The 26,200-nt window shown below is 37.1% G+C and overlaps 1 protein-coding gene across 1 annotated transcript in view; it reads left to right on the forward strand.

Moving 5' to 3' along the window:
• Nucleotides 1–26,200, forward strand: part of CUNH10orf67 (chromosome unknown C10orf67 homolog) — a 155,141-nt gene that overhangs the window by 118,835 nt on the left and 10,106 nt on the right. Inside the window, exons 14-16 of the mRNA XM_088025527.1 lie at nt 3,765–3,852; nt 17,687–17,767; nt 17,854–17,911. Of these exons, the coding sequence (XP_087881653.1) occupies nt 3,765–3,852; nt 17,687–17,767; nt 17,854–17,911 (227 nt within the window). The remainder of the gene's footprint in view (nt 1–3,764; nt 3,853–17,686; nt 17,768–17,853; nt 17,912–26,200) is intronic.

Genomic DNA, 26,200 nt, shown 5'->3' on the forward strand with positions numbered 1-26,200 from the left:
GCACTGCTTGAGTTGCATCCCACAAACTCTGACATGTTATATACTATTGTTCAGTATAAAACATTTTACAAATTCTATTTTATGTTATCTTTGATCCATGGGTTATTTAGAAGTGATATGTTTTATTTTCAGGTAGTTGACGATTGTCTAATTGTATTTCTAGATTAATTCTATTGTGCTCGGAGAACCTATTCTGAATTATTTCAATCTGTTAAAATTTTTGATACTTGTTTTATGTTCAGCATATGGTTGATTTTGAAAAAATGATCCATGCACACTTAGAAAGAAGAGGAATTCTATCACTGGGTGCAGTGTTTTATCTATTTCAATTAGGTCATTTATCCATTGTGTTTTTTATATCTTTTATATACTTAAGTTTTTGCTACAGTTCCAACTATTAAGACAGGAGTATTAAATTTTCCACTATGCTTATAGATTTATCTATTTCTCTTTTAGTCTGTCAGTTTTTGCTTTAAATATTTTATGGCTACATTGATGGATACCTACAAATTTAGAATCCTGCTATCTTCCTATGAGGTTATCATTTATATGTATCATTATGAGCCATTCCTTTCTATCTGTAAAAATGCCTTCTGGCTTAATGTCTCCTTCATCTAGAATTAATATAACTGTATCACTCTTCATTGATTAAGATTGCATGGTGCATTTTTTTCCTTCAACCTATCTTGTTTTTATATTTGAATGTGTCTCTTGTAAGCAGCATAGAGCTGGATTTTTAATCTGACCTGCCAGTCTTATTTATTTAATTGGCCTACTTCATTTACTTTTAGTGAGATTACTGGTATCCTTGGGTTTGCATCTACCACATAACACATTTTTTTCCTATTTAGCCGACCTGTTTCTTCTCTCCTTTTCACCTTTTTTTGGACTAATCAACGTATTTTTATTCCATATTTTCTTCTATTGACTTGTTAGTTATTTATTATTTTCCCTTTTTGAAATTTTAACCCACATCCTTTGCTTACCACAGTCTTCTACAAATTTCTATTTAATACTTCCCCAAGAATCCTAGAACCTTAGAATCATTATGTTGTACACCTGAAACCAACAGGGTAGTGTATATCAATTATACTTCAATGAAAAAGAAAAAAAGGAAAGAATTCTAGAACCTTAGAATATTTTAACTCCATTTAACCCCCTCCCACATTTTCATTTTGATTCCTTATAAATGTTTAACACCATCGAACGTTACAATGATTGTTAGGCGTAGTCAGTATTCACTTCCATTAACATTTTTACTCTGTGAGCTCTTTATTTCTTCCTGCTTTCAATGTGTTTCCATCTGGGATCACCTTCCTCCTATCCATATAGCTCTCTTCAGTTTTTCTTTTAACATAGGTTTGCACGCAAATAATTCTGTCAGCTTTCCTTTATAGGAAAGTGTCTTTATTTTACCTTCATTATTGAAGAATATTTTCTATGAGTGTAGAATTCTGTGCTGGTAGTTTTTTTTCCCTCAGCCTATTCATGATGCCAGTGCATTGAGTCCTGGCCTCCTCCGGAGATGTCGAGACTTATCAACTATCAGCCTCTCCTCTTCTAGGATTCTAATTATATGTAAGTTGTGCCTTTTGACTACAACCCACATGTTTCTTACACTCCTGTCTGGTTTTTCCTACTTTTTTCTCTAGGCTTCACTTTGAATAGATAGATAGATAGATAGATAGATCTGCCTTTGAGATGAATAATCCTGTCTGTGCTCTGTATCCATTCTCCTATTCAGCCCATGTACTGAGTTCTTAATATCATATATGATTGCTTCAATTCTAAGATGACTACTCATTTTTTTAAGTAGATTTCAATTCTGTGCGGAAATTCACGTTTTTTATCAATTTTACCAATCTTTTGCGCTGTTTTCTTCATCAAAGTGATATTAAAGTCATCATTGCTCTGCTTTTTTCTCTCTACTTTATTCATAAGTTTCCATTTTTTTAGCACACATAGTAACTTACTGTAAAACAACTTTATTGACATATAGTTTACATACCACCCTTTTAAAGGATGGTTTTTAGTGTATTCACAGGGTTGGACAACAAATTACCGCTCTCTAAATCAAAACATTTTCATCAACCCATAAAGGAACTCCATATCCATTGGCAGCCACTCCCCATTGCTGTAGCTGCCAACCACTAGCAACCACTAATCTACTTTCTGTCTCTATGGATTTGCCTGTTCTGGACATTTCATATACACAGAATCATACACTGTGTGACCTTTTGTGACTAGCTTCTTTCACTTGGCATAATGTTTTCAAGTTTATCTATGTTGTAGAAGGTACCAGTATTTCATTACTTTTGGTTGCCAAATAATACTCCATTGCGTGGATAGACTACATTTTGTTTACCCATTCTTCAGTCTTTAGACATTTTAATTATTTCCACTTCTTGGTTCCTATATATAATGCTGCTATTAACAGTCATGTACAGGTTTTGGTGTGGAACATATGTTTTCAATTCTCTTAGGTATATACTGGAAGAAATTGCTAGGTCATATGGCAATTCTATGTTTAACATTTTGAGGAACTGCCAAACTGTTTTCCAAAGTGGCTGCACCATTTTACAATTACAGAAGCAAGAGATGAGGGTTCCCATTTCTCTGTATCCTATCCAACATTTCTTATTGTCTGTCTTTTTGGTTTCAGTTATGCTAACAGTTATGCAGTGGTACCTCATTGTGGTTTTGACCCATGAGACACACCCAATCTCTTCTAAGACCCTCCATGTGACTGAATACTGGGACTTTTTTGGTTCCTTCCTAGTGGCTACCCAAAGTTGTCCAGCATACTCGTGGCTTTGTCTCCAGAACATGCTTTTCTGAGGCTGAATCTCCTACTTTTAGCATCATTTGCAATCTGGATAGGCTGAGAATTTCCCAAGTTTTTAATATATTTGTTGTGTTTCAATACATTATAATCATTATTTTTGATGCTCAATTTCTCCAATCTTAAGTCAATGGGAGCCCTCTTAAGGTTGACTGCTGTGTTCTTTTGGCACAGTCTTTGATGACTCCCTTAACAATAAAATGTCCCAGGCTCAACTTGGGTATTTATTGCCTTAGATCTAGAAACAGCCATTTCTGAAAGAAGCCCTGGTTCATTTTAGGGAGAAATGTTTTTAAAGCTACAGTTTGGGGGGCACCTGGGTGGCTCAGTCGGTTAAGCATCTGACTTCAGCTCAAGTCATGGTCTCAGGGTCATAGGGTGGAGCCCCGAGTCTGGCTTGGAGCTCAGCAGAGAGTCTGCTTCTCTCTCTCTCCCTCTCCCTCTACCCCTCCCCCTGCTTGTGCTCTCTCTGTCTTCTTGTCTCTCTCTCAAGTAAATAAATAAAATCTTAAAAAAAAAATAAAACAAAAAACACCCAAAACTACAGTTTGGGCTCCAAGATGCTCATTGATACTGGGTTGTCATTCATTAATTCCGTGCCTTTTCAGGGCTGGGAAATATGTAATCTTAAAGATGAAAAAAGTAAGGGTGCCTGGCGGGCTCAGTCAGTAGAGCATGTGACTCTTGATCTCAAGGTTGTGCGTTCAAGCCCAATGCTGGGTGTAGAGATTGCTTAAAAATAAAGCCTCTAAAAAAATAACTAAAAATGAAAGAAGTAACAAATTCATACTAATATTTTAAATTTTTTACTTATATCTCTTTCACAATGAAAATTGTAGTTCCTAACCACATGAACATAATATTAATTTGCTTTATCTTATGATTTCTGCACATTTTAATTTCACCATTTCTTTTATTGTAGCTTCCATGTCCTTAAAGATGAGATGTTTACTAGGCACACATTGTTTCGTCAGTTTGCAGTGCTTGCTGATACATCCTTCAATTATATTGTAAGTACATATAATGTTTAGATACTGTTTGTCTCTTTGATGATATTTGTACATGTCTTTCTGTTCTTATTTAACATTTATTGAGCCCCTGTCTGGAGATAGTACGTGACAGTCATCTGCTAGATACTAAGGATGCAAGACCGAGTGCCTGAGCCCAAAGAGCTCAATCTGGTATGAGATATAGATGGGTAAACAAATCCTTTCAATGCAATATGCTTGGGCTATAATAGAGGCAAGCAGAAATTTCAGAGGAGGGGTGACACTAGCTGGGAAGTATTTGTCAGTCTGACCACTTGTGGGCATGGATGGAATGTAAGGAAATAGATCCAAGTATCCAGTCCCTTCCAAAGGGAAAAAGGAGGCAAAAGAGTCTTTTCCTAGTACCAAGCCATTCATTTTCGTACTAGAAGTCACTTGTAGATAAAGCCCAATTTTAAAATAGACTATTTTTTTAAACTGTGTACTTAATGCTTTTATTTGGGAGCTATGATTGTAAAGGTAAATGATGTTCAGTGTAGAAATATATCCAGGAAATTTCAAACAGTAAGAAAATTAGCAAGCTATACATGCTGTTGAGCACCCATCATGATGCTAAGTATTCTGGGACAAGGTTTGTGGGAAAGAGCACAAGAAATACAAAATACAGGCTCTTGCTTTAGGAAGCTTCCAATCTAAAATTTCTCTTAAAAATTTTTTCAACATCTTTGACTTTGACTTTATTTTCTAAATCTTAAGTTGCTGCAGATGAAAGAACTTAAGAATGTTGGCAAGATAACATTTAATTATTTCTAATTTTTAACTAAATTACCTGGTAATCTGAACCAGCTTGCTGAGCTTTTAATAATTGACTCCCCTGAAATATCCCCAGACTGGATTACATAGATAAGAATATATAGTCTCTTTTTTATCCTTTTGGTTTTTCCTCTTTCAACTGAAGTTTACAGTTTCAATTGGAGTAATCCTCATTTCAGAAATTTAATCAGCTGGACAAATAAAATATTGCTGGACCCATGAGAATGTTGTGCTAACTCAAAAATCGGGCTTTTTGAGGATTACCTGGTAAAACTGTCTGGTCCAAAGGTGAACTGGCCAGGTTTAATGAAACAGAATTCTAAAAATCTCAAAGTTACACCAGTACAGGCACATTAATAGATCCAGTCCTTGTCTTGAGAAAAATCTCTGACTTGCCCTCCATCTATCTTCCTGTGAGGAGAGCTAGTGCTCCATTCAGCCTAGAGTACGTCCATCTGCCATTACTTCTGTGGGATTCCAGGCTCATGATCCTTATCGATAGGTCCACACAGTATACGGGCACTTGAGAGACTCATCAGAGTGGATAGCAAATATTGAAGAAAAATAGACAGGGGCAGGGGTGGGGAGGAGGGAGAGAGTGATGAGGGAGTGAGTTATGGATGACTAATTTTTCCTTGGTTCCCTACACTATAGCCACTCCACAAATATTTCTTGAGTGTACACATGCACCAAGTACCATGCTCCGTGCTGGGAGTGAGATAGTGCACATGACAAAGAGGGCTCCTTCCTTTACGGACGATAAATTTCATGAGGGCACGGACTGGTCTGTCTTGTCAACTGTTTTACTCGCAGAGATTAGAATAGTGCCTGACTTACAGAGTAGACAACATAGATATTAGTAAGCAAATATCACAAATGTTAAATGACATTTGAATAAATGCTATGAAAGAAAAAGTTTAATACTTTCTTACTATTGAGGTATTCGTACGGGAATGTTCACAAATAGTAAGCGTATCATTTCGAGTGTTTTGCCCTGTGTAGCCATCACCTAAATGAAAGGGTAGAACATTTCCATCCTTCCTGAAAGTTCCCTGGTGTCCCTTTCCAGACAATACCTTAGTCACATCCCCATGCCGGACAAATATTGCTCTGATTTCTATCACCGCAGATTAGTTTTGCCTGTTCTTAAAACTTACGCAGATGGAATCATACAGTGTGTATTCTCTTATGTCTGGCTTATTTTAACTCCGCATAGTGCTTTTAAGATTTATCCCTGTTATCGTGTGCATCCCTAGCAATTGTTTCTCTGTATTGCTGAATAACATTCCATTGTATGAATAAACAATAATTTGTTTATCCGTTCTCCTCTTGATGGACTCCTGGGCTGTTTCTAGTTAAGAGCTGTTTTGGGGCAAAAAGGTGCTGCAAACATTCTTATACTAGTTATTTCCGGAAATAGGTTTTTGTAACTCTCAGGTAGGACTAGAATACCTGGGACATAGGAATATATTTTTTTTTTAAATTTTTTTTTGGCATATATGTTTTTAAGTTTATATTCCAGAGTGACTGTATCCTATTACTGTACCATCAGCAAAGTAGGAGAGTTCCTGTTCTCTACATCTTCACCAACTTGATATTGTCATTTTCTAAAGTCGGGCCATCCTAATATAATGTCTCACTGAACTTTTAACTTGCATTCCCTAATAATTAATGATGTTAGTATCTTTTGATGTGCTTATTGACTAATTTCAGATCCTCTTTCCGAAAGGGACTACTCAAGTTGTTTAAAAAAAATTGTGGCAAAATACACATAACTTAAATTTTACCATCTAAATATTTTTAATTGTGCAGTTTAATAATGTTAAGTACATTCACATTGTTGTGAAACCTATCTCCAGAACCCATTTCATCTCACAAAAAGGAAACTTTGGCGTGCCTGGATGGTTCAGTCAGTTAAGCGTCCGACTCTTGATTTCAGCTCAGGTCACGATCTCAGGGTCGTGAGATGGAGCCCTATGTCTGGCTCTGTGACAGTGTGGAGTTTGCTTGAGACTCTCTTTCTCCCTCTCCTGCTGCCCCTCCTCTCACTAAAATAAATAAATAGATCTTTTAAAATAAATAAATAAAATGAAGCTCCATACCCATTAAGCAATAACTCCCCATTCACCCTTCCTCCCATTTTTGTCTGTTTTTAATTATTATTGAGTTATAGCATTTTATTATATATCCTGGATACAAGTTCTTTTGTCATATATATATTGCAAATATTTATTCCCATTCTATAATTTTTCCTTCCATTTTCAGAACAGCACCTTTTGAAGGTCAGAAATTAAAAATATTTTTAGAAATGTTAAATTTAAATAAAGGTCAACTTAGCTCTTTTTTTCTGTGGCAGATTGTGTTTTCTGTGGCCTTGACTATATCCCACATTTGGCATATACTTACGATGTGATTTTGATCTTTGTTTTCCCGTTGAATTTCACATTTCACTGGTTCCTTTGTTCTAACTCAATTAACAATGTATATATAAGTCTGTTTCTAAACCTGTATTTTCTTCCATTGGTCTATTTGTCCTTTACCCAATACTATATTATCTTAATTGATATTGCTTTATAGTAAGTCTTGAAATCAGGTGGTGTAAGTTCTTCCATTTTATTCTTCTTCTCCAAGATCGTCTTGGCAATTCTATTTGGTTTTTTGTTTGTTTGTTTTGTTTTGTTTTAAGATTTTATTTATTCACTTGAGACACAGAGATACAGAGAGAGAGCGTGAGCAGGGAGAGAGGCAGAGGGAGAGGGAGAAGCAGGCTCCCCGCTGAGCCAGAACCCCGATGTGGGGCTCAATCCCAGGACTCTGGGATCATGACCTGAGCCGAAGGCAGATGATTAACCATCTGAGCCACCCAGGCACCCCAGTTCTATTGTTTTTTTAAGATTTTATTTATTTAGACATATCAGATAAAGGGCTAGTATCCAAAATCTATAAAGAACTTATCAAACTCAACACCCAAAGAACAAATAATCCAATCAAGAAATGGGCAGACGACATGAACAGACATTTTTCCAAAGAAGACATCCAAATGGCCAACAGGCACATGAAAAAGTGCTCACCATCGCTCGGCATCAGGGAAATCCAAATCAGAATCCTCAATGAGATACCACCTCACACCCGTCAGAATGGCTAAAATGAACAAGTCAGGAAACGACAGATGTTGGCGGGGATGCGGAGAAAGGGGAACCCTCCTACACTGTTGGTGGGAATGCAAGCCGGTGCAACCCCTCTGGAAAACAGTATGGAGGTTCCTCAAACAGTTGAAAATAGAGCTACCATCCGATCCAGCCATTGCACTACTGGGTATTTACCCCAAAGATACAAATGTAGGGATCCGAAGGGATACGTGCACCCCCATGTTTATAGCAGCAATATCCACAATAGCCAAACTGTGGAAAGAGCCAAGATGTCCATCGACAGATGAATGGATAAAGAAGAGGTGGTATATAATCACAATGGAATATTATGCAGCCATCAAAAGGAATGAGATCTTGCCATTTGCAACGACGTGGATGGAACTGGAGGGTGTTATGCTGAGTGAAATAAGTCAATCAGAGAAAGACATGTATCATATGGCCTCACTGATATGAGGCATTCTTAATCTCAGGAAACAAACTGAGGGTTGCTGGAGTGGTGGGGGGTGGGAGGGATGGGGTGGCTGGGTGATAGACACTGGGGAGGGTATGTGCTATGGTGAGCACTGTGAATTGTGCAAGACTGTTGAATCACAGATCTGTACTTCTGAAACAAATAATGCAATATATGTTAAGAAAAAAAAAAGAAGACGAAGATAGCAGGCGGGGAAGAATGAAGGGGAGTAAGTCGAAGAGGGAGATGAACCATGAGAGACGATGGACTCTGAAAAACAAACTGAGGGTTCTAGAGGGGAGGGGGGTGGGGGGATGGGTTAGCCTGGTGATGGGTATTAAAGAGGGCACGTTCTGCGTGGAGCACTGGGTGTTATGCACAAACAATGAATCATGGAACACAACATTAAAAACTAATGATGTAATGTATGGTGATTAACATAACAATAAAAAATTAAAAAAAAGATTTTATTTATTTACTTGAGAGAGAGAGCGCGCACGAGCAGAGTGAGGAGCAGAGGGAGAAGCAAAGCCCCGCTGAGCAGGGAGCCCAGTGTGGACTCTGGGATCATGACCTGAGCTGAAGGCAGATGCTTAACCAACTGAGCCACCCAGGTGCCCTGTTTTGGCAATTCTGTGTTCTTAGTACTTCCATATATGTTTGAGAATCAGCAAATCAATTTCTTTCTTTCTCTTCTTTTTTCTTGGCTATTCTGACAATACAAGTTTTGATATGTATTTCCCTGATGATGAGTGATATTGAGCATCTTTTCAGGTATCTGTTAGCTATTTATATGTCTTTGGAAAAATGTTTGTGTCTTCTGCCCATTTTTTAACTGGATTATTTGGTTTTGGGGTGTTCAGTTTTATCAGCAAATCAATATCTTTAAAAAAATATCCACTCGGATTTTGATTGACTCTCTTTTGCCAGCGGTTTATTTCAGAATCTAAAGACCCAAATAGCTACCAAATAGTCTAAATAAATAAATGACAAAGATTTCTTGTTAAGTTTTGAGGCTATGTCCTATAGCAAGCTAGTAGATACGGTGAGCAAGTAAAAGCTCACCCCGATTGTAGTTTTTGCTTTATATTATGTATTATTATGTTTTCTCACTCAGCTCAGGGAGACTCTTCACTGTCACATCTTTGCTATGGATTATACCTTTCATTCATGGCCTGTGAGGCTCTTGCCAGCCTTGAATTCTAACTTGTCTGTTATTAATTTTGTTACCCATACTGTCTTCTTCTCTGTATTTTGCTGCTATTTTCCTCAAACTTTGTATTGCTATGTCATTTTCCTTCAGTTATGAATGTATAAATAACAATATGATGGGATGTTAGTTCTTTAAATCTAACCTGACACTCCTTTACCTTTAATATGAAAATTGAAACTACATGCATTTATCAGCATAACCGATATATCTGGGGTTTTTGTCACCTTATTTTATGACTGCTTGTTCTTTTCTTTGTTTCCTGGCTTAACGTAAGATGAGCCGCATTTTACTTGCTTTTTTTCTTAAGATTTTATTTATTTATTTGACAGAGAGAGAGAGCACAAGTAGGCAGAGAGGCAGGCAGAGGGAGAGGAAGAAGCAGGCTCCCCGCAGAGCAGGGAGCCCGACATGGGGCTCGATCCCAGGACCCTGGGATCATGACCTGAGCTGAAGGCAGACGCTTAACCAACTGAGCCACCCAGGCGCCCCCATTTTACTGGCTTTTATTATCTATATTGCAATGGTAAACTTTAATGTAAAATCAAATTACATTTCTGCAGTTACAACAACAAGAACCAAACAAGTCTGAGTCCTGCCCGCTCTGGGTAAAACAAGGGCTTATGCATGGTTTTGTTCCTCCAAGTTTCATTTCAGCCTTAATTGCATCAGTATATCCCCTCCTTTTCTTCTAGTCTGTGTTAACTTTATTCTGTTTAGAGAACTACATTATTACTATGGGATTCTTTTTATCACATGAAAGTATTTTTGATTAACTTCTGCTTTTCATTTTGTAACTGTATGAATAGCAGTTATTTGTACCTACATTTACATATTTATTTTTAGCCTTTTAAAAATCATGACTTTGGGGGGCTCCTGGGTGGCTCAGTTGGTTAAGTGTCTGCCTTCAGCTCAGGTCATGATCCCAGGGTCCTGGGATCGAGAGTCCCGCTCAGCCGTTGAGTCTGCTTCTCCCTCTCCCTCTGCCCCTCCCCTCCTTGGGCTCTGTCTCTCTCTCTCTCTCAAAAAATTAAATAAGATCTTTTAAAAAAATCATGACTTCTACCATTCTTTAGTTCTTAATTTTGATTTATTTCTTATAAACAGGATCATATCTTTGAGTTCCTTTCTTGTTTGTGGAAGGAACATTATCTTCACTTTGTTACGCCTTGCCCTGACTGAAGCCAGTTTAGTATTTGCTTTTTGCTAATTAATTTGGCTTATTTTCCCCCAGTGGATGTTTATAAGCTATTTTCTTTAAATTTGAAATTTAAAAATGTCACCAGGAAATGAGTTAATACATGTTATTTTATTAATTTCCCTTGAATAAAATGAGCCACTCTCATCTATAGATCTAAATCTTTTTTTTTTCCAACTCAGACAAGTGTCTTATGTACACTTCTAATGATTGCATCCACAGAATTTGTTTTTGTTTCTTTTTCAGAAACACTATGATAGGTTAAAAATCTATTTTCTGTCCTCCATAGTTGACGTGTTCTTTTTAATGTAATGTTATTCTGCTTGTTCTTTTCCTTGGCATTTTTAGGAAACCCTTCCAGTCTGTGCCTCTCATCAGAATTTCCCAAACTTGTTTTAAGAGTTCTGAGATAGTGATTGTCCTTGGCCCTCCAGGGGGCAGGGATGGGGCCATGACTGGGGTAGCCTGAAACTCCTGTCCCGCTCTCTAAGTCCATGAGCAGCCTTGTCCACTTCCCCCAGTGCTCCCTGCAAGTAATACCATTTTTATGTGTCCTATGACAGCCTGAAGGTTAGAAACCATTACTCTACATAAGTATTCTATTGTGTACCATGTTAGGTCTAATCATGACTATCTTAGATACTGATTTTCAATCTGTTATTTTGTGGTTAGCAATCTATTCATATTATATGCAAGCCTGTTAATATTGGCCTGTTTATCCCCAGTGTAAGTTTCCGTACTCTTACACTCCTAATGTGATGTCGAGGCTCAGTACAAAAGAATCCCTTTGGTCTCTACTCTGATGTTTTTGGTTTCTTTTTTTTTTTCCTGTGAAATAACCATGTGCACAAAAAGGATGAGTGAGAATCCATATGTGCAACTTAAAAAATGATGATCACATGAATACCTATGTTCCCAGGATCCAAGCCATAAATACAATAAAATTACAGAAGCCCATCTTTTGCATTCCTCTCTATTACCTCCCAGAGACCACTGTCCTGATGTTCTTCTTGATAGTTTTTGTCACTTGCGCCTGTCTCCCGAAGCAATATATCATTGACTTTTGCCTGTTTTTCAACTTTCTATAAATGAAAGAATATAAGTGAAAAAAATGTAAGTATTCTTCAGTGATTTGTTCCATTTTCTCAACATTATGCATTTAGGACTCATCCATGTTGATGCTTGTGGTTGTAGTTCACCCACTGAGAGTATTCTATTGCTTGAATATACCACAACTTATGCTGATCAACATTTGGGTTAGATCTCGCAGTTTTGCTATTATGAACATCATTGCCCCGAACATTCTTTTAGTTTCGTCTGATACACATATGTAGCAGTTTATCCAGGGTTTTGTTTTGTTTTGTTTGTTTGTTTTTAGAGAGTGAGAGAGAGAGTGCAAGCAAGTGGGGAGGGGAAGAAGGAGAGAGAGAATCCTAAGCAGGCTCCACACTCAGTGTGGAGCCCGATGCAGGGCTCGATCTCAGGACACTGAGATCATGACTTGAGCTGAAATCAAGAGTGAGACGCTTAACCAACTGAGCAACCCAGGTGCCCCAGTTGTTCCAGGTTTTATAGTAATAGTAGAATTTCTGGTCATAAAGTATTGGTATGTTCAAGTCTATGGAAGAATATGATTGCTATGACAAAAATATGCTCCCTTATATAAGATTGAAGATTACTTCTCTCTCAGGTCAGTGATGAAAAGAGCAGCTCCAGGCAGGGGAGTGAGCAGTAGTACTCCACAGTCATGATGACACACACAGGTTCCTTCAGTCATTGCTCTGCCATTTCCCCCATCTACACCAAGAAAGCTGGTTAACTCCATGTCTGTGGGTGTACAGTGCAGGAGGAGGAAGTCCGGGGCAAGCATGTTAGTACTTAAGTATATGACCCCAAAATGGCATATATCACTTACACTCATATCCCACTGGTCTGATTAAACTGCAAAAGACTGAGAAAACTGGGTGGCCAAATACCCAATGAAAATGTTACCAAAAGAAAAAGGGAGAATAGATATTGAGGAATGATGAACAGTTTCTACTATATAAGGTAAAGCCAGATCGTTTTCCAAATTATTATTACTAATTAACCCTCTAACCAGGAATGGATGGAAGTTTCTACTGCTCCTTGCTGTCTCTACCACTGATATTGTCAGACTATAATTTTTGTCTGTCCCATGATTGTGTAATGGTTTCTTCTTGTGGTTTTGGTGTGTGTGTGTGTGTGTGTGTGTGTTTGTAACTTTTTCCCCATTTCTCTACTAATAAATATGATCATCTTTTCATATGTTTATTAGCCATTCAGTTTTTCTCTTTGAGTTAGTGCTTCAAGAAGTTTAAGCCTTTTGCGTCTACTGAGTTGTGTTACACTTATTTATTCATAGAAATACTGTAAGAATTAGATAAATTCCTACAAATATGTAACCTGTCAAGACTGAATCATTTTTAAATGAAAATCTGAACAGAATGATCACTAGCTGGGTCACCTGAGTGACTCAGTCATTAAGCGTCTGCCTTCAGCTTGGGTCTTGATCCCAGGGTCCTGGGATCAAGCCCCGCATCGGGCTCCCTGCTCCACGGGAAGCCTGCTTCTCCCTCTCCCACTCCCTCTGCTTGTGTTCCCTCTCTCGCTGTGTGTCTCTCTGTCAGATAAATAAATAAAATCTTAAAAAAAAAACACGAATGATCACTAGCAAGGATATTAAATCAGTAATCAAAAGCCTCCCAACAACAACAAAAAAGCCCAGGACCAGATGGCTTCCCTGGTAAATTCTACCAAACATTCCAAGAAGAATCAATACTAATACTTCCCAAACTCTTCCAAAAAATAAAAGAAGAGGAACTCTTCCAAACACATTTTGAGGCCAGCATTATCCCTACACCAAATCAGACAAGGATTTGGTGTAGGGGTAAGAAAATTACAGGCCAAATATCCATAATGAACATACATGCAAAAATTCTCAGCAAAATATTAGCAAACCAAATTCAGTAATTAAAAGGATCATTCACCATGATCAGTGGGATTCATGCCACTGTTTGCAGATGGCATGATAATGTATCTGTAAGACCCTAAAAACTCTATTTAAAAAAACTGTTAGAACTAATAAAAATTGCAATACAAAATCAATATGCAAAAATCTGTTACATTGCTTTATGCTAATAATGAACTATCAGAAAGAGAAATTAAGAAAACAATCCTATTTACAATTGCATCAAAAAGAATAAAATACTTAGGAATAAATTTGACCAAGGATGTGGAAGACCTGCATATTGCAAACTACAAGATATCAGTGACAGGCTCCATGCTCAGTGGGGAGTCTGCTTGAGATTCTCTCCCTCTCCTTCTGTCCCTCCCTCTGATCGCACACTCTTTCTCTAAAGTAAATCTTTTAAAAGATTTTATTTATTTCTTTGTCAGAGAGAAAGAGAGAGAGAGATAGCACAAACAGGGAGACTGGCAGGCAGAGGGAGAAGTAGACTCCCCGCTGAGCAAGGACTCCATCCCAGGACCCAAGGATCATGACCCGAGCTGAAGGCAGATGCTTAACAGACTGAGTCGCCCAGGAGTCCCTAAAATAAATAAATCTTTTTAAAAATGCTCAACATCACTAATCATCAGGGAAATGCAAATCAAAACCACAATGAGATATCAACTCACACCTGTTAGAATGACTATTACCAAAAAGACAAGCAATAACAAATGTTGGTGAGTACATGGAGAAAAGGGAATCCTGTGCACTACTGGTGGGAATGTAAATTGGTGCAACCAATACAGAAAAAAGTATTGTGTTCCTTAAGAAATGAAAAATAGAACTACCATATGATCCAGCAATTCCACTTCTGGGTATTTGATGATAACAAAAATGCTAATCTGAAAATTTTTATATACCATGCTCACTGTAGTATTGTTTATAATAGAAACAACCTAAGTTCCCATCAATAGATGAGTGGGTAAGGAAAATTTGGTGTATATATACAAAGGAATATTGTTTGGCCCTAAAAGAGAATGAAAATTGCCATTTGCAATAACATGGATGGACCTTGAGGGCATTATGCTAAGTGAAATAAGTCAGACAGAGGAAGACAAATACCATATGATTTCTCTTATACGTAGAATCTAAACAAACAAAAACCAAGCTTCCAGATACAGAGAACAGACTGGTGGTTGCAAGAGCCAGGGGATGGAGTGTGAGAGAAATGAGTGAACTGTTTTAGGTTTTTTTATGTTTAAATAAATTGAATTTAAAAATTTTTATGTTACACTGTATGTTAACTGACTTGAATTTAAAAACTCTAAAAAAGAGTTTATTAGAGGAAGGGAGGGAAAACTGAAGGGGAAGAAATCAGTGAGGGAGACAAGCCATGAGAGACTTTGGACTCTGGGAAACAAACTGAGGGTTTCAGAAGGGAGGAGGTTGGAGGGATGGGGTAGCTGGGTGATGGGTATTAAGGAGGGCACATGTTGTGAGGAGCACTGGGTGTTATATGCAACTAATGAATCGTTGAACACTACATCAAAAACTAATGATGTACTATATGTTGGCTAACTGAATATAATAAGTAAATAAATAAAATCTTTAAAAAATTTATTATGAATAAAAAAATTTTTAAGGAATTCTTTATATAATTTGGGAACTTCTTCTTTTCAGTTATATGTGTTGCAAATGTCTTCTTCCTGTTTTGAATGGTATTTTGGTATCTTTTCACAAGTAAATGTTCTTAATCCTGATATTAATTTAGTTAATAATTTTCCTTTTTGCCTTCACATTTTCCTGCCTTGTTTAAGACCTTACCTAACATTTAGTCACAAATATATTCTTTATGATCTTTAATTTTTTTCCCCTTTCCCTTTCATATTTAGACCTAATGCACCTAGAATTGATAGTGTATAGAAAGGCAGATGTCTGGTTTCATTTTCTTTTAATACAGAAAATCGACTGAACCAGCACCATTTATTAAGAAGTCCATTTTCTCCCTGGATACCTAATTCCACCAGTTATATATATTATATTAAGGGTTCACATATGTAAGAATCTGTTTCTGTCTCTCTATTCTGTTCTACTGTTCCGTTTGTCTATTCTTGTATGAATATGACACTAGTTTAATATCTCTACCTTTATTATAAGTCTTTTTCTGGTAAGGCAAATACCCCTACCCTGGTGTTGATCTTTGCATTTCCATATAAAGTTTAGAATTGGATTGTTAATATTCACAGGGAAAAAAACCCAGAAACATAAGAAACAAAACAAAAAATTCAATTGGGATTTTGATTAGAAGTGCATTAAATCTAGATCAGTTTGGGTACAATTGACATCTTTATAGTACTGAGTCTTCCAATCCATAAACATGCTATTTCTTTTGTCTAGGTTTGATTTCAGTAGAGTTTTATAATTTTCTCCACAGAAGTTTTACAAAATCGTTTTTTAATTTAATGAGCAGAGGAATAAGACAATCTCAGTTAACAATTTAAAGGGATGACTCTGGCAGCTACGGAGGGCTTGCGGGGAAAGGAGCAGGTTAGGAAGCTGTGAGGTGATGCTGGTGACAGATGGTGGCATGGCGGCCTGGAAAGGAGAGGAGGGGGGCAAAAGGAGGCAGCTACATGGCTGCAGTGCTATGTACTGGACAGTACTGGATTTTAGGCATACATAGCAGAATGGATGGATCTTAAAAACATAGTACTTAGTGAAAGTACTTAGTACTTAGCAAGAGAAGTGGGAACACATAAGGTGTCCTAAGACTTTCTAAGTCTCTAAAAGAGAAAAGTGCTGCCAATTATACTGTGAGACTCCATCTATTGCAAGATGCATCCCAACTTTGGGGATGTTAAAATACCAGAAGGCTATGCCTTAGAGAATCAACAAAATAGGAGAGCACATAACACCACTAGCGTAAATTAAAAGGCATGCACAACAGTACGTATTTTTGCAAGAACATATCCAAATTAAAGATACGCATAAAATATTTAAACCGTTTCCTTGGGGTGGGAACAAAAAGAGAGTGGGGCGGGGCTATAGAGAATAGAAAAATACACACATACAAATCAACCAGAGAGAAGCCTTGAAGAGGGAAAACTTCACCTACATCACCAGGGTACATCCTTGGACCTCAGGCCTCTCTCTGATAAACACGCTTAGTGTCCCTTTGGTCCTTTTTACCCGCACATGTTTGTTGTTGTCATTTACTTGGCAATCAGTAATGCTAGGGACAATTCTGCTTGCATGCTGGGGCTCCTGAACTCCTAGAAGAGATGCTTCTGGGCTTTCACCATTCAGTTTCTGGGAACAAGGACCCCTACTGCCATAGTCTCCCAGAGCGAGGAGGTGCTGGACAAACCCCGTGATACCTGGCCAGTGACACGTTGTAAACCCCAGTGGGGTGGAGATTATCAAAAGGAAGAAGAGTCAGGGGACTGAGGGTAGCTGTACTTGGGGTGAGCGTAGCATACCATGCAAACTGGTCAGATCACTAAATTATACACATGAAACGAATGTAACACTGTGTGTCAACTGTACTTAAAAGGAGAGGAGAGAAAAGGAAAGGAAAGAAAAGAGAAGAGAAGAGAAGAAAAAGGTAGAGTCAGAACAGCCATTGAAGAAAACATTTTTCTTGAATTTTTTCTCAGAGTAGCCCAAATAAGAAAAGGGTCTGTCTATTCCATGGGTTTCAAGGAAAGGATTTCCCCAGCCATATTTAAACAAATAAATCAGGAGCTTAGTTTTCACATCTTGGTTAATTAAGAACCAAAGAACCTCGGGGGCGCCTGGGTGGCTCAGTCAGTTGAACGTCTGCCTTCGGCTCAGGTCATGATCCCGGGGTCCTGGGATCGAGTCCCGCATCGGGCTCCCTGCTCAGTGGGGAGCCTGCTTCTCCCTCTCCCTTTGCCTCTCCCCCTGCTTGTGCTCTCGCGCTCTCTCTGTGTCAAATGAATAAAATCTTTAAAAAAAAAAAAAGAACCAAAGAACCTCCTATATCCATTTGATTTGATAACTACTTCCCCTTGATAACACAGTACATTCCTTTTGTGTCTTTCAGAAATTAAAACCTTTATTTGTGCAGTCTAAAATGAACTTGATAGCAGGTTCTACACCTTCTGGAAGTGATCACACACCTTTGGTAGGTAGATTTTTTTTTTTCTATTAAACATTCAGTTGGTTGCTATTCTTCAACCTCAGTAATGAAACTTTTTGCTTTACCTGCAGATCGACAAGGACATGGATGTAGTCAGTGATCAGATATTTTTCTCCCCTTTATCAAAAGGTAAGAATCTTTATTGTTGGAAAAAATGGTTCACACACAGAATGGGTACTTAGTCTAGATTGACATCTCCTTCTTTTTGTTATCCTGAGGCATTTGGAATTCTGGATGAATGCGTGGGGTTTCTTCAGCCAGTTTATAAAACTAATACATAGATATGCTGAATCAAACAATGCTAATATGCATTTCTGAATATTGGTTGCTGCTAATTGAAAGACTAGACTGCTTTAGCAGAGAGAAACCTTTCTTCTGGGCTTCCATGCAACAGAGAAGCTTTTTCTGCAACACCATAATGTATTAGGAGAAGAGACTCTCATGATTTATCATCGAAATCTAGATGGTTGAATTTGGAACCTGTGGTTGGCCTGACATTCAAATGAGAGAGTTTAATTAACAGCAACATTCCATACCCCAAAAGATTCAGTGGAGGATTTTGCATCCAGAATTGATTTTCCACAGCCAGGCAAACCATTTCTCAAAGGTCCATTTGAAGTAGTACAAATGAAACTTGATGGCCACCTGAAATAAAAGGCAGCCCCAGCAGAAACAAGCATCACTCTCTTTCCTCAGCACTGAAAATGCAAAAGATAGTTATTTCTACTCTGTCTACTGAAAATCCTCCTACAGTTCATAAGTCCCTCCTTTCCCTTACTAAATAAAATCAAATGTAAGTACTTTTTCATGATCTGGAACCTTGTAGTCCGCCACAAAGCCCTATCACTCTAAATGTTAACCTGCATCGCAGAGAAGAGGTATGTGACAATGGTCACACCCAGTGCCTCTGGGCAAAACCGTGAAATTTCTTTTACTACTACTCTGATACAACTTGGACATGCCATGTTGTTCCCTATGAAGATAGTGTGGGGGAAATAATCCAGTGAACAAAGTTTCTGGTTAGGTGGATTCCAGTTAATCCAAAATTTACTAGAAATAAATTTTCTATTTCTAATGAATAGAAATGAATACGTGAATCAACATTTGCTAATTCAGCGAGTAAGTGAATCTCATTAGCACACAGGTTATGGCTACTGGATAGGATACACCCTAGACATTCAAAGGACCAAATCATCTTCATGAAACAAGTCACCCCAAGTTTCTTAGATACTTCACATGCTTGAGTGCCCCCTTCAGGCCCCTAGGAAATAGTTTAATTCATTATTAGTATTTTCAAGCACTAATTCACAAATATATTATTAAAGAGGCGTTTAGCCACATGGTTAGTATGTACCTGATTTATAGACAAATATTTATTATTTTCTACAGCACGGGGGATTATGGTAACCCATCTGGTGATGGACCCCGAATCAAACTCTTTAAAGTCATCATTGTATTGAGTTCCATTTTTTAGAATATGTAAATAGAATATTAATATTTTAAGTACTAACTGAATATTTAGCCTCCCTGTTAACAGGATCCTCAGTGTTGCATCAAAGAACCTAAGAGGTTCCTGGGTTGTTCTTTCACACTACAAGATTCTTCTAAAACTTATGTATAGCTAACATTTAGTGGACGTGGGTGCTACTGTAAATGCCTTTCACCTTTTAGCTTTAATCCTCACAAAACCCTAGGTGGTTGGCACTCTTGCTTTAACCCCAGTCTACGGACAAGACAGTTGGATACAGAGAGGGTTAGTAGGCTACCAGAGTTATACCATGAACAGGAGACATAGCTAGATTCAAGCCCAGACGGTGTGGCCCCAGAGCCCTGGCTTGTCACCACTCGATTATATTGACTTGCCCCAAGTCTCATGCATGACATGTCGCCCCATTCTCAACCACAAGGGGAAGATATGGGACGCAGCAGAGAGGCCATGGAGGCTCACAGACTTCAGTTCCCATCCCAGCTCCAACCACTTACCTACTGGCATCATCTCAAATTCTTCTGCTGTGGAAAGTGGGGATGGTGACCCCACCTCATAGCTTCGTGATGAGGATTATGTGAGATATATGTTATGTGCCTAGCTAACCCCTATTTCCTCCTGAGCTGTTGATCATATTTTCCCCAAGTCCCCCCGATAAAGCCTGCAAAGCTACCCTTTAGCCCACCGCACAAGGATCATAATGTCCTCAGCAGTAGGCTGGTCTAGTGATTTAAAAGAACCAGTCTCTCCTCTGGTTCTTCAGTAATTATTTTTCTACAAACATAAGTAGAAGAAAAGAATTGATCATTAGTATCAAAATATGCAGTAGGTATTTTGAAAACAGTGAAATAAAAATAAAATATGGTTTTAAAACAATGTTATATGAGGTGATACATCTTTTCTAAACAGATTGAAAATGACTTTTTTTATGTTGCAAGTTTTAATCCAAACAATTCTAAAGAGAACAACAGGGAGTCACTCATGCAATGTAGAGAAAGAGATAAATAGCTAAAAAGAGAGAGAGAGAGAAATATATCCTTGTTAATATGAGGGAATAAGAAACGAGGTATGATACTATCTGCAAAATTTCAAAGCAGTTTTTACGCAGTAGTAATGATCCCCAGAGAGCCCAGGTAACATTATTAATTTGTTTGCTACTTAACTGTGATAAAATTTGGGATCTGAGCTGCCCATTGTGTGCAGTGCACTGCCACAGATCGTATGTACTCAAGAAGACCTTTCTCACAGTCCAGTAATTAGGTGCTATTGACATTGTAATCTCTGGAAATGTTCTTAATGAGCCCCAAAGACACGAATCTCATAGATAAAACCTCAAAGTAACACTGACCCTTTAAGTAGCTTGTCAGTAAGAGAAAGCTCAAACATAAATATCTGAAGCACAGGAGAAACCCAAATTTAAACCTAGATTACATTGTTTCGTTCATTCTCTCAGACTTTGAGGGAAGAAACGTCGAGCAGGTGATTTTAAAGGCTTTTAAAGAATAGTGGAACAATCGTAATATATTTGAAATAAGTCAAAAACCTTTCTTTTCACCCTTTGAAGCTCTGGACTTGAAAAGTATTTTTTTTCTAAATGTGTTTTCCACCAACTTGTAAAGATAAATATTGAAAGTGGAGTTCAGTGGCCCCTATTTATAACACAAAGATAATTTTAAAACTCACATAAGAAATTGGAACTTAAATAAAAGATAAAAAGCAAAAGAAATTTCAGGCATAGTGTCAGCATCATTTTGTATATCACTTCTAGATTTTAACTGTAATTAATATAATTTAGTGAGCTTTTCAAATTCATATTCAAATGCATATTTTATAATATTACTATATATACTACATATTTGCATAAACTATAACATCATTTAGCATGTAATTGATAGCTATTAAAAATGTTAGAAGAAAGAATTAATCCATAAATCTGAGTTAAGTACCAGGACTAAGCTGATTTACTAAACATAATATATTAAGGGGTCTGTAAGTGTTAATGATATCACTGCCATCAACTTCTCTACTATTTCCCTAAAATCACCAATTACCTACTATTCATACAGTATATGTCTAGGTTATTATACGTCATCCATGTCTTTGAGATTTGAGCTAATCTCAACTACCTATCCTTAGGAATTTTTCTTGCTCTTCATACCTATATTCTAGAGATATTTTCTCCTCAAGCCATGGGATTTAGGATATTAGATGGTAATGAAAGCCTGGAAGATTAGCAGCGTGTCTCTTAAAACACTTTTCCAAATACTGTGAATTCTCAGTGACATAGAAAAGACTCAAGATGACCAGTCGGGTTAGAGAATTAATCACAAAACATCAGAGGTTCTCTATCTAACTGAGGCTCTGTCCATCGGTCGGAGAGGGGATTGAAAAACGTGAAAAAGGAAAATGAAAGGTAATCTACCTTTGAACACACAGGGTTAATCTTTGAAATAAGTAAGCAGGCAAATTACTTTGAATTTGTAAGATTGTAAAAACTGAGCAGAAAACAGGGATCAAGACATATACATATTTTTAAAAGTACTTTCTTAATTTGATGTCAGGACTGTCTTGTATTAATTTAGTATTTGTGGGCAATGTTTCATTTAATAAATGCCATTAAACACATTCCTAATTGTGCCCCCAAACTGGTACTTAGAGCTCTTCAAAGCATAAAGCATGAGACAAGAAGGCTTTCTGGTGCGCATTGTTATTCACATGTTGGACCACGAGAGGAGTCCAGCAGCCTCTCCGGATCCCCTGACCCCTAATTGCATCCCAAACCTTAGCTGCCTGGTTGCTGCCCTGTTAATTAAAGGGTCTTATAAGCCATTTAAGCCATTGTGGTGATAACAAAATATCGAGAAAGGGTTTAATTAGTGCAGAGACAGTACGTATTAATTTTTAAATTTAAGAATGGTTCTGTTACAGAAATCACAAAATGGTACAACATACTGGGTATAGATTCATGCAAATTTGTGGGCATATCACGTGCACCCTTACTGAGCTAGAAATGACATCTTTGAGTGAGAAAGGTACTATATGAATATTACTTTCAACTGGAGGAACCCCAAGTTTGGAAACTGAGGGAATAAATTAAGATTAGAAAAGCGGGTATTTGCATCAGTGTATAGAAATTTCAGCTGAGGGGCACCTGGGTGGCTCAGTCGGTTGAGCATCTGCCTTCCAATCGGAGGTTGATCCCAGGGTCCTGGGATCAAGCCCCATATCAGGGAGTCTGCTTCTCCCTCTCCCACAGCCCCTCCCCCTGGCTCGTGCTCTCTCTCTCAAATGAATAAATAAAATCTTTAAAAGAAAAAAAAAATAGCAATGGACTCCAGTCTTCAGCTAATTATGTTCCTCGCTATGACAGCCTCTTTAATGTGGGTTTCTCATCCTAAAAGAAACAAGCACATAGAAAAAAGTAGGTCATAGGGAGAAGCATGTTGTCTGCTATTAATTTCCACACAATGTAAGCGAGAGGTGACCAAAAAAATGATAAAATGATCTTATTATTTGTGTGTTCCTGTCAGTAAAAACGAATTGAGGAAAGCCTTAATTTCTTCATAGACATATTTAATGTAGAAACTATTTTAAGTTTTACTGTATAATATTTCAAATATTAGAAATATAGAAAACATAAGATTGTATTATACCTGGCTCTGTTTCTGCCATGCTTGATTCGTAAAAGAAATAAAACCGTGAAGATTGAGTTGAAGCTCCCTGGTAACTATTTCCCTTCTTCCCTCCCTCCCTCCCTCTCTCCCTCCCTCCCCAGATGCAACCACTGCCCTGATTTTGTATATTTTATATTTCTGCACACAAACACACACACACACACACACAATGTCATTTGGCATGTTTTCAAGGATTATATAAATGATAGTGGAATGTATAGATTCTTTTTTCCTCATGAATGTTATGTTTTTAAAAATCTAATTACAGTACTTTGCTGTATCTTGAGTTCATTATTTTACCTGTTGTGTAGTATATTCCATTGTATGATATTCTACAATATATTCATTCTCCTGCTGATGGGAATTTAGAAGATTTTCAATTTGCTGCCATTGTAAACGCCACTGCTATAAACATCCCTGTACATTTTCATAGTCATAAGGGGGAGAGTTTCTCTACAGTAAATTCCTAGAAATGGAATTGCTGAGTTGAAGAGTATATACATCTTTAATTTTACTAGATGCTCTCAAATTGTGCTACTAAGTGGTTATGCTAATTTAGGTTCATACAAGTAGTTTATGGGTTTGCATTGTTCCATATTCTCACTAACACTTGAGGTTTTAATTTTTGCTGATCTAATGGGTGTGAAATTATCTCCCATTTTTTAATTTGGAATTCCCGGATAACCAGTGAGAATAAATTTTTTTTTATTGACCATTTTGGCTTCCTCTTCTGTGAATTGCTTGTTTTTAGTAGTTGACCATTTTTACATTATTTGGTTGTTTTTCCTTTTTTGATTGATTCGTAGGAGTCTTTATAAATTCAGAATATTAGCTCTTTGTCAGTTACATGTTTCACAAATATCTGTCACTGTCTGTAGTGTGTCTTTCAACTTTGCTTTTGATGTCTTTTTGTTGAACCAACGTTTTTTTAGTTTTACTTAGTTTTATTTTTCCACCTTTTAATTTATGAATTGTTCTTTATTACCTATTTTTTAGAAATAGAAAATTTTTCTTATTCTAAATTTATAAAGCTAATCCTACATTGTCTTCTAAAAATATTGCCAATTTGATTTTCACACTTAGGTGCTTTAAAGCAGCAGAGTTTATTTTTGTAGATGGAATGATTTTGGAGCCCAGCTTTTTTGTTCCAACAGAATAGCAGATTACCTTATTACCATTATCCACCTCCCCAATCCCGTGACTTGTAATGCTGCGTCTGACATTAACAAGCTTCCCTGCAAGTGTGGACTCTTTCTAGGCTCTCCATTCTGTGCAATCGACTTATTTGTCCTTTCTGTTCTAATACCAGAGTTGTGATAACTTTGGCTTTAAAATAAAACTTGATATCTGGCTCAGCAATTTCCTCCGTCTTGTTCTTCAAAATTGTCCAGCCTCTCTTGGTTTTTTACTTTTTTCCTATGAATTTTAGGTTTACCATTTCAAGATCCATGAAAAAAACTCTTGGTAGTTGGATTTCTTTGATGTATTCTAAGTGTTCATCATTGTTGAGTATTGGATTCTATATTTTCATCTTGTTTCCAACAAACTTATTGAACTCTACTGATCCTAATAGCTCGTCTGAAAGTCTCAACACTTAGACAATCACATTATCTGTAATTTTAAAAACTTCTGTCTTCCAATCTATATACCACTTAGTTTTTCTTCTCTTATCACACTGGCTAGGATTGTCACTATGATATTGAATAGAGCAATCAGTGGTACGCTTCTCTTGTTTCTCTCCTAATAGGACACATTCTGAAGTGTCACTATTGTAATACCATTAACTATATTCTCTAGGCTGTAATTTTTATCCCTGTGACTTATTCTTTTCATAACTGGAAGCCTGGACCTCCCATTCCCCTTTACCTATTTTGCCCGTTTCCCCAACTCCCTCCCCTCTGGCAACCATCAGTTTGTTCTCTGTATTTATAGGTCTGATTCTGCTTTTTGTTTGTTTATTCCTTTATTTTGGTTTTCAGATTCCACATGTAAGTGAAATCATATTATTTGTCTTTCTCTGTCTGCCTTATTTCACTTAGCAAAATGCCTTCTAGGTCCATCCATGTTGTCACAAATGGCAAGATCTCATTCTTTTTTATGACTGAGTGACATTCCATTATATATATATATCCATTCACCTATCAATGGACACTTGGGTTGCTTCCATATCTTGGGTATTATAAATAATGCTGCAATAAACAGAGGTGCATATATCTTTTTGTATTAGTGTTTTTATATTCTTTAGTAAATACCCAGTAGTGGAATTACTAGATCATATGGTAGTTCTATTTTTATTATTTTGAGGAACCAACAATTACCCTCAACTGTGCACAAGGTTCCTTTTTCTACACATCCTCACCAATACTTGTTATTTCTAGTCATTTTGATTTTAGCCATACTGACATGTGTGAGATGATTTCTCATTGTAGTTTTGACTTGCATTTCCCTAAAGATTAATGATGTTGAACGTATTTTCACGTGTCAGTTGGCCATCTGTATGTCTTCTTTGGAAAAATGTGTATTCCGTTCCTCAGCCCATTTTTAATCAGATTTTTTTTTTTTAGTGTTGAATTGTATAAGTTCTTTATGTATTTTGGATATTAACCCCTTATTGGATATATCATTTGCTAATATCTTCTCCCACTCAATAGGTTGCCTTTGTTTTCGTTGATAGCTTGCTGGGCAAAAGCTTTTATTTTTGGTGTAGTCCTGATAGTTTTTTTTGCTCTTGTTTCCCTTGCCTTAGGAGACATATTTAGAAAAATGTTGCTATGGTTGATGTCAAAAAATTATAAGCTCTATTTCTTTTGTTTTAATGTATATGTTTATGTATATGTGTATGTTTTTGTATATGTATGTTAAAATTATTATTACTACAATACTTTGTTTAGTGAAGCCCTACTGATGGTAAATTCTGTTTTCCTTAATTTTCACCTCACTCTTGATGGTAACTGAGTGAGATATGAAATTCTAAGTTGACATTTTTCCTTCACATTTTGTTTTTTATACCATTGCCTTTGAGTCTCTGCTCGGAATTATGTGAAGTCTGTTGTCAATTTGTCAATCATTTGTGATCATTTTATGTTTTCTTTCTTATAGCTTGCATTTATTTATTTATTTATTTATTTATTTAGGTTTTAATTTATTTATTTGAGAGAGAGAGAGAGAGAGAGCACAGGCAGGGGGAGCAGCAGAGAGAGGGAGAAGCAGGCTCCCCACTGAGCAGGGAGCCTGATGCAGGTCTCCATCCCAGGACTC

The sequence above is a fragment of the Eumetopias jubatus genome, unplaced genomic scaffold (genome assembly GCF_037043125.1).
Source record: "Eumetopias jubatus isolate StellerSeaLion01/CBP00866 unplaced genomic scaffold, mEumJub1_p1.0 scaffold_8, whole genome shotgun sequence".
NCBI classification, from domain to species: domain Eukaryota; kingdom Metazoa; phylum Chordata; class Mammalia; order Carnivora; family Otariidae; genus Eumetopias; species Eumetopias jubatus.